The sequence below is a fragment of the Callospermophilus lateralis genome, chromosome 2 (assembly GCF_048772815.1).
Source record: "Callospermophilus lateralis isolate mCalLat2 chromosome 2, mCalLat2.hap1, whole genome shotgun sequence".
NCBI classification, from domain to species: Eukaryota; Metazoa; Chordata; class Mammalia; order Rodentia; family Sciuridae; genus Callospermophilus; species Callospermophilus lateralis.
The window spans coordinates 153,093,740-153,103,668 of NC_135306.1; the positions used below are offsets into that span (position 1 = coordinate 153,093,740).

The following is a 9,929-nucleotide window of genomic DNA, read 5'->3' on the forward strand; positions in this document are numbered from 1 at the left end:
AATGAGAAATAAACAATATATGAATTATTGAAATAAAAAATAGAAATTATGTAAGGGAACCACTGAGCATGTGTTTACACGCTAAAAATCGATGGAGTAAAGTTTGAGTGGCTCTTTACCTAATGTCAATTTGCAGCACTCTAAGAAATGTGCCTGAAAGAAAAGAGGAACCTGAGAGAATTTATGAACTTCTGAGGACACTTGAGTTACTCTTTCTTTACAAATAGTCTCACAACTCGTTCTCTAATTTGTTTTGTCCTGACTCCATAAATGACTGGATTTAAACAAGGAGGAACAACTACATACAGATTGGCCAGGAGGATGTGAATGTAGCGAGGGATGTTTCTACCAAAACGGTGAGTCATGAAGGAGAAAAACGCGGGTGTATAAAAGGCTAAGATGACACAGACGTGTGAGCCACACGTGCTAAGTGCTTTGAGTCTGGCATCCCTGGAAGGAAGGCGGAAAACAGCTTGTAGGATCCGAACATAAGAGAGGGCGATAAGGATCAAGTCTAAGATCAGTGCAGCAATGGTGAACAAACCGTAGATGATGTTGACCCTTATGCTGGCACACGCAAGGCGAGCAATTCCCATGTGCTCACAGTACGTGTGAGGGATGATGTAGTGTCCACAAAAGGGAAGTCGCTTGAGAAGAGGGCAGAAGGGGATGACAAGTACGACTGGCCTCCCCACTACCACAGAGGCCATGATAGCCACCACTCTATTGGTGAGGATTGTGGTATATCTCAGTGGGTAGCATATGGCAACAAAGCGGTCGATTGCCATGGCCAAGAGCACAACAGATTCCATACCAGTGTAGGTGTGGATAAAGAACATCTGCAGGAGGCAGCCTTCAAAGCTTATCTCCTTGAGGTTGAACCAGAAGATGCCCAGCATCTTGGGGATGGTAGAGGTGGAGAGGCCTAGATCAATTAAAGACAGAAGAGCAAGAAAATAGAACATGGGTTGATGAAGACTCTGCTCATTCTTGATCACACACAGGATTGTGAAATTCCCCATAAGTGCTATCAGGTAAACAGCAAAGAAAGGGAAGGCAATCCAGATATGGAAAGCTTCTAGACCCGGGACTCCCAGGAGGAGGAAGGCAGAGGGATATGAGTCAGTGCCATTGACAGAGGACATCCTGCTGAGGATTCTGGGAAGGTCTTCTGCTGTCTTCTTCAGTACTTCTGTGGAGACATAAGAGAATACACGTTGGTCAAATATCACTATGTTAAATGGCAAGTCAATCAAACTCTAAGAGAACAGCCCAAGGGAATTACTGGACCATTACTTTCAGAGATACTCAAATTATTAACTGTCCCATTTAATATCGCCTGAGGATTGTTGAGGTTAGAAGCTGTCTTTTCTGGTGGTAATGTGTTTCACAGTGATCTTTACTCATTTTTTTATGCAATGCTTAACTATACAAGCTCTATAGGTGTGTTTCTCTCTCTTTTTATCTTACCAACATCAGTCTCTTAATGAGACTCCTATGGTTATGAGTCAAATATTACTATTTTGCTATTTTAATGGATTAAAAAATTCGTGATTTACCATACAAATTAATAATGCAAAAACATGATAATTTTGTCGGAGGTAGGAAAAACATTTAAATTTAGCATACATGCATAATATTAAAAAAAGGAAACTTCTAGCAAACTTAGGAAAGATGTTTGATGAACACAAATGTAGCCAATACACTGGATGATGAGACACCAAAAGGCTTTTCCTATATAATGGAAAAAAACATCAAGAACATAGGCAATTCTATCTGATATCTCACTGGAAAAAAAGAAAAGAACTAAGAAATAAGTAGGTATCAAAACTGAAATGAAAAGAATAAAGTTTCTCGTTCATAAATAATATAAACATTCAGGTAAAAATTTAAAAACTTAGAATATAATTACTTTATTATAAGAACCAATACTTTTCTATATAGAAAAACATTGAAATCAAAATTTTGTAAACATTCAGAATACCACTTCTGATGTAATAACAAAAGAAGTACTTAGTGATAAACACTTAAAATTATAAAACATGGTAAAGAAATTAAGAAGTCACAATATGTACATGTGTGCACAAGTAGGTATACATTCATTATTTTCAATAATGAAATATTTTAAGATGTTAGTTCTTCTCAGATTGGTGAATAAATTTAAAATAGTTTCAGCCAATAACCAAAAAATTAGATGTATTTTGAGATAATGACAGATATACCCTAAATTCATTAGAAAAATAATAACAAAATAGTGAGACATATGTTAAACAATTACAAACCTATTATAAAACTAATATAGTAAGGAAGAATGGCATTTTAACAGTAATGGAAGAATAGGTAAAAAGAACAGAATAGAGCAGACATAGACACATTTTATATGCACAACTTCATATTTATAAAGAGACCAATGTTGCAATTCAGTGAAGATAAGAGAGTTATTTTTCTAGAAATGATGCTAGTAAAACTGAATATATTTAGTTTAAAAAATCTCTAATTATAACATTACAATACCCAAAATATATTTATTAATTATATTTCTGAGATAAGTCAAGCATTTTTAATTTAAAGCTCTAGAATCTTTATAATCAACAAGGAAGAATATCTTTGCCCTCCAGTAATGGTTTTTTTATGACACAACACATGATAATCATAAAAAATAACCCATTGCATGTTGTCAAATATTAAAATATATCCTTAAGAAAATGAATTTTAGAAGGTACAGATTGGAAGGAAATAGCTATAATCCCTATTTTTGAAAAAGAATTTGTGTTAAGAACATATAAATATATTTACAGTTAAAATAAGAAAAAATAAGGGAAAAGTAAAATACACAATAACATTAAAATTCTCAAAATCACCAGAAATTCTATGTTGAAAGTATAAAGACATAGTACTTCATACCCACTGGACTGAATAAAATTAAAAAGCATTAAATCACCAAATTTTGGCAAGGCTATGGAACAAAGGGTTCTCCTACAAAGTGTTACTTAAAATGTGCCAAATTTAGGCCAACCCCAGTGTTGCACACCTGTAATCCCAGGGACTGGGGAGTCTGGAGCAGGAGGATTGGGAGTTCAAAGTCAGCCTCAGCCATTTAGTGAGACCCTAAGAAACTTAGAGTAAAAATCTGGCACAAAGTAAAATTTTAAAAAGGGCTGGGGATGTGGCTCAGTGGTTAAGTGGTTCAATCACCAGTACCACAGAATGTTTACATAAAGAATGCTTTTCAGTGTTAAAAATGGATTATTTATAATGCAAAAGGATTAATGAATCAAAAATAATTATGCTGAGTTAATGATATTCACTAATAACAAAACAATACTTACTATATTATTCTATTTATATGGAGTTCCAGAGCATGAAATCATGGATTCAAATTATCAGGTGAATTATTGCCAAGAGCTGGGAAGAGTCAGTTATGAACTGGGAAGGAACATAAACAGTTATTTTAAGGTAATGAAAAAAATTCCATCTTTATGGTGGAATACACACACACATACACACACACACACATTTGTCAAAAATGTATAGGTAAGTTTTGTACATTTAAGCATAGATACATTTTATCTTAAAAATCAAATTCAAGCTTGGAGAAAAATAACAGAATGATTATGGTTGTAGAAATTGGATGATGAGAATATTATCTTTCTCTGTTTCCTTTTTATTTGTTTCCAATACTTTATAATAAATTGGTATAAATGTTAATATGCTTAAAATAAGTGTTATCATTATACTTTATAGAGTATTATCACTTAAAAAGTATCATTTGCTTTAATCAAATATTCAATTTTAGAGCTTAGAGACAATATTATATTTGAATAGAATATTAATTTATTATACTTCATAAAGAAAAAATTCAAAAATTACCATATTTATATTCATATTCACATTAAAAGAATATTTAATAAATACCCTAGGAATATTAAACATTCTATAATGACTTCTGTTTCGAATTGTATTTACCTTTTATTCCTTTATATGTGTATTCTCTGAAGGTTCCTCTCCTCTGTATCTGCAGTTGGGCCATCATTAGGGGACAAATGCCTTTTTCAGTATTTCTGTGATAGCAGGTCTGATTCTGAGATTACCTTTATTTGACATATATAGCAATAAGAACATTTTATATCTAAAGTTTAAAGCATATAGTAATAATACAAAAATATATTATTTTTGTTGAGCTTATAGATTCAGAAACATCTCAACAGTATTGCTTGCATTCACTATGCATTGGTAGATGGGGGCCTAATAGAAATACCAGCTTCCAACTCACATTTCAACCCTTCCCACCTTTTCCAAAGTTATAAGGTTATGGACTTATTTGAATAACTCATGATTTAAATGATGTCAAATGTAATAACATATACTGTAATAGGAAGTATTATGATGTGATATTCCTCTTACTAGAATGTTATTGCCAACTAATGCCCACTCAATGTCTAACCTGCCCACACAGACTCTCTATATGTCAAAACCCATCTCTCTACTGTGGTTGATTGTAAATCAGTTCATTTGGTGTTCAGGACCATTCCCTTTGGACCCAGGCAAACCTAGGTTTATGTTTTCACTCTCCCACTTACTAATTATCTTAGAGAAATCATTCCCTTAGCTTAATTTTATTTATCTGTGCAAGTTGAGAAAGTAATAGTATCAACCCAAAGCACTCTACTAGTTTAAGGATGTTGCGTATCAAGAACCTAAACAGTGCTCTGAACAGTGTCTGACACTGGATCTTTATTAACATTTCTGAAATAATGTGCCATTACTATTATCCATGGATATGGTTCTTTGTGCTAATATTTGATAACTAAATAAAATGCAGCATTTCACTAATGGAATAGACAGGAAATTTATTATTCTAGAAGGGACCATGTAAATTGAGGCCCCATCATTTAGTCTAAGTTGAAGGTGAGCAAATTTATTCAATTAGAATAGGAGCCTGTTTTAAGGCATATTCAATATATTCTAGGCCCTCATAACATATTTAGTTAGGTAACATAAGTAAAAACCTTTAGGATTACATTAAGGACACCCACTAGGGAAAGTCATTTTTTTCTGGGGGAAATTTACAAATAACTTGAATTTTATCCTGAAACATGGGATGTATAGAATGGAATTGGCTTCATCAAACAAAATGGGATTTTGTAACTCAAATTTGCTTTTTTAAAAAAATAACTGAGATTATAAAAACACTATCATCTTTATAGAATATGAATACTGAACACAGATGCATACACAAGTAGAGCAAGTGTTGACAACTCAGAGTGCAGAGCTCATTCCCAAAGGCTTCCAGCTGATAAGGTAAAGCAACTATTTCCAAGATTACTACCATGCTGATCTGTCAGGTGCAGTCCATAGATCAGGACACGAGTCACTCACCAAGGCCCACAACTGCAGTGAAAGTGCATTTCTTGCAGTGCCTCTTTCTGCAGGGTCAGGCTGGTCTTTGTGCCCAGGATACCTGCTTTTATGTCTCTCAGGAGGATCACTATGACAAGGAGGTAGCTCCCTGGAGAAGGACAGCCTGGCTCAATCTGTTCAGGGACTGAGAGCATCTGAGAGTTTGGGTCAAGCAATCTGATCCCTGTTGGTTCAAAGTTACATCTAAGGAACCAGGGATCCCTGTTGTATGCTCTCTCATAGGCACGCCAACTTTTCATGTGGGACATCTTCGTTTCTAACTTTTTTAATCTTCATATGTCTCTAATTATTCTAATCATAGCCTTTTGGCATTTGGAAACTACATTATTTTTCAAATATGTCCTTGCCATCTTTTATTCACTTTTCTGACAATAGCTTTACTTTATATAATTCTATTTTTAATTACATATATCATATCAGGTAGGCTTCTAAAGTTTTTTTTAACATGTGATTGTTTATAGTCTATTTTTACATTAAATCATAGCAGACAGATTAAAGAAATTGCCCAGGAACTCAACAATTCATTTCAAATTCTGTTATACAATAGCTATGTGGCTATATGTAAGTTGTTAAATTCTGAACCATAAATAACTATGAAATGTGAACTAAACAAAGTACAAAATGTAATTCCCCAAATATTGTAAGTAGTTAAGAAATCAGATTATATTTTTAGTAGTAATATTACTTATTTTTTTTTCCAATTTTTATAATTTGTTCTAATTATTTATACATGACAGTAGAATGCACTTTGACACACTGTACATAAATGCAGTATAACTTCTTATTCTTCTGGTTGGACATGATATAGAATCACACCAGTTGTGTAGTCATATATGCACGTAGGGTAATAATGTCCTATTCATTTTACTAACCTTCCTACTCTCATACCCCATCCTCTCCCTTCACTCCCCTCTATCTAATTCAATGTACACCTATTGTTTCCTGGCTCCCACCCTTATTGTGAATTAGCATCCTCATAGCAGGGAAAACATTCTGCCAATGTTTCTTTAGGATTGGCTTATTTTACTTAGCATGATATTCTTCAGCTCCATCCATTTATTGGCAAATTGTACTTACTTCCAAAGAATAAAAATGGAAGCAAGACAAAGAGCTTTCTGATAAGCTCTACCTCAACTAGGTGACTGAGTTCAATGACAACAATGACAATTCACATTGATAGTAGTATATATTTGATATGCAAAACATCTGATATGCAGAAGTATAAATTGTGATTTCCCTCACTCATCTTTCCCCCCAGATCAGTTAACATTGGTTTAATCATGGGCAAAGTAATCAGACTAATTCCAGGTGAGGTACATTTTACAAAATTTCTGACTAAGGCTCCCAAAACTATTAAGTCATCAAAAACAAGAATATCTGAAGAACTGTCACAGCCAACAGGATATTAAGGATACATAACTATAAATGAAATGTGGTATCCTGAATGGAATAACATAAGAGAAAAAGTATATTAGGTAAAAACTAAGAATATCTGAATGAAGTACATTGTGTCATCTTCATTCTAACTTTTTTTTAATCTTTAGTCAATAATAATGTATCAATGTGATTTATCAATTGTAACAAATGACCCTCTGATACTAAATGTTAATGATTGGAGAAATTATGTACCGGTTGTAAGAAAATTCTTTGTACTGTATTTTTATTTATCTGTAATTTGCAAGTGCTGCAAAAACAAAACCATTTATTTGAAACTTTAAAAAAAAATGTATTGAAAAACCACTAGCTAAGCAATGACCTTAGAGATCCAGGAGAGAGAAACAAGATGTATTCTCTGATATAACAATAATTTTCACCTACTAATGAAAGAAGATTATTGGCAAAGGAATACACAAAAAGATCAATGCATAAAACAGAGAATCCAGAAACACATGGATTTATTTGACATATGAAAGTGGTCGCCCTAAAGATCTCAGAGTCACTCTTCACTCCTTTCCTGAAAAAGCCCTGTTCCTACCACTGAAAGCCTGAAGCTTGAGGTAAGTTAAACTAATTAGGAGGGGATGGTAGAGGGAAAATTTTTTAAATAGCTCAGTTTACCAGTTTAGATGAATATCTAAACCAAGACATGCTTAGGTTTTACTAAGTAATAAACCAAATGTTTCAAATGCCATTTGTTGGGTGTACATGTCTTATGTTCAAATGTCAATATGTCCACATTTAAAGAACAGAATGTCATTCATTGATGCCTCAATAACTGCTGGAATCTAGGAGACAGCAGCTAAGACATACGTGAGTTTCTACAGAACATTTTAGTTCTGATTATTATCAAAAAACATTTACAGAATTTCCACTCTATATCATGAAATGCTTTGAGGGCTATTCAAGCATTAACTTTTTAAATTTCCACAATGTTTTGCACTAATGATTAAACGATTCAGTTTGTAGAGCGTAAAATGGAGACAGAAATAGAATTGCCAGTTAAGCAGAATTTGTTCCAGGTTCAAAGCCGGGACTCCACTCATTATCACATGACATGAAGTTCCTTTGGATACTTGAGAACAAGTTTTAGTCACAGAAAGCCCTTTGTAGAGTTTTGCCTCCAAATTATTACCTTTGGGTGTGTGCAACAAGGAGCATTCACCTCTATTCAATGCAAATTTCATTTTTTTCTTGTTCCCCAAACTAGTCAATATGTATGTCTTTCATAATTTATTTTTTTATTGTTAAGAATAGGATTAAAAAAATACTCCTTTCACAGATCAGCTAGTAGTTTTGCATAATAATAATAATGAATTCCTGGAAATGCCCAGCTCGAAGGTTGAAGAATAACTGGATTCTCAGAATTTCTGAACTGCTAGAGCCTCCAAAAGAAAGATGTCTTGTCTAGATCAATTCTGTTTAAGCTTTTCTTATCCTTTTCCACTATCAGGGTAGCAGAAGGCACATGAAAATCCTAAGAAAATCCTCATTCATCTATTTGAATTGTTGTTGTATTACATATATTAGTCAGCCTACCTTAACATATTAATTTTGAGAGCTACTAATTGGTGTAGTGTTTAATTGCATGGAAGATAAAAATCAAGTGAAGCAAAAATTTTCACAGAACTCCAGGGAAAGGCTAAGTCACTACAAATCCTGAGAGTATCATAGTACAGGATGGAATCAGTGTCAGCAATTCTGGTTTTTTGGTTCAAAGAAGGGAAAGTGTATATAAAGTCAGGATTTTAAGAGATACTGATTTATTCAATTCACACTTACATTTTTAAGACATGCAAGTTAATAATTTTATATGTTCATTATGGTTCCAAATTGATGTAAATTGTCAAATCAGAATATTCCAGAGAGCTTTACAGAAATTGCGAGTTACTCTTTCATACCTAGTGATTGACAATCACCAGCATCAGGAAATTCAATGTGTATTTTTACCACACAGTCCTCCAGGTATTATGTAAAGTTAGGGTTAGGAACCCACTGCTGTGAAAGTAATCCTCTTTCAGTGTTTATAGGAACTGAGTGAGAAGCCTGATTTGCCTTGTGACTGCAATTAATTTGCATAACCTTGAGAGGCAATTCAGTTGTTGCACACATAACTTTCTGGCAGAGCTGCCAAACTTGAAGTGCTCCAAACACCTGCTGGGAGACCAGCTTTATTCAATGTTCAATCCCCCATTCTAAGCACAGTGCAAAATAAACATTTGCTAGAAAATATGAGTAAAAAAGAGAAAAAGAATACTCCTATGAATTGGTGGCATGTAGGAGGAAGTTTTGGAGGGTGGCAAGACTCTTTATTCCAAAAAGACACAAAACAGATGGTGGACATCAAAGAGGAGGGAAGAGGATGAATGGCATGGTGAAAAACCACCATATTTCAGTGGGACCTAGAAAATGCGGTCAGCATGTCTTTTCTCAGCTGTGTGCCCTTGTTGCAGAAATCTCAGTCCTTGTCCCCAGTGCCAATTAATGCCAATTTAATAATGAGGACACTGTTTTGAGGGGGAAAAAGTTCTTTTATTGCTTTGCTAGTAAAGGAGAGACATAGGGGACTCCTGTCCCGGAGGCTGTGATTCTGCCCATCAGAGAAAACAGAAAACTCTTAAAGGAGATATTCAAAGGCTATATTCCAGGTGTACTGAAATATAGGGGATCCCAGGGCACCCACGGTATGTTAGGATTCACGTGTTAAGTTGGGAGATAGTCACTTCTTAGATTCTCCAGGAGACCTCTCCTTCCTGTGGAACAGAGATAACTGAAGGTAAGCTTTTTCTTTGCCCCCAGGTTAGGGAGGGGGAGGGGGAGAAAAGGAAAAGAACATATCTTTTTAAAATAAGCTTCAGAGCATATAGTCAAAACTTATATTCAAAAATGAAGTGGACCACTGTTATACTCTTAGTATATTGATATTGACTTTTGCACTCTTATGCTCAGATTTCTATCACATTGGGTCTCTTTTCCAATTAATTTCAGTGTATCCTATTCCGACAATATTTTCATTGTCATTTCTTAAGTGTCCCTTTGAATAAATCTGTTAAATATTAGGAAGCAGTAAG

The 9,929-nt window shown here is 34.2% G+C and overlaps 1 protein-coding gene across 2 annotated transcripts; it reads right to left on the reverse strand.

Annotated features, from left to right (window-relative positions):
- Positions 1-206: 206 nt before the first annotated feature.
- Positions 207-7,889, reverse strand: LOC143391369 (olfactory receptor 52E4-like). 2 transcript variants are annotated; one of them, XM_076844069.1, is made up of 2 exons: positions 7,867-7,889; positions 207-1,146 (listed from the first exon to the last, which is right to left on the reverse strand). In XM_076844069.1, exon 2 carries the CDS (start codon positions 1,143-1,145, stop codon positions 207-209), a length of 939 nt encoding a protein of 312 aa, XP_076700184.1. In that variant the 5' UTR covers position 1,146; positions 7,867-7,889. The 2 variants fall into 2 exon arrangements, with proteins under 2 accessions (XP_076700184.1, XP_076700183.1); XM_076844068.1 differs by lacking the exon at positions 7,867-7,889 and having other exon boundaries at positions 207-1,145.
- Positions 7,890-9,929: the final 2,040 nt, after the last annotated feature.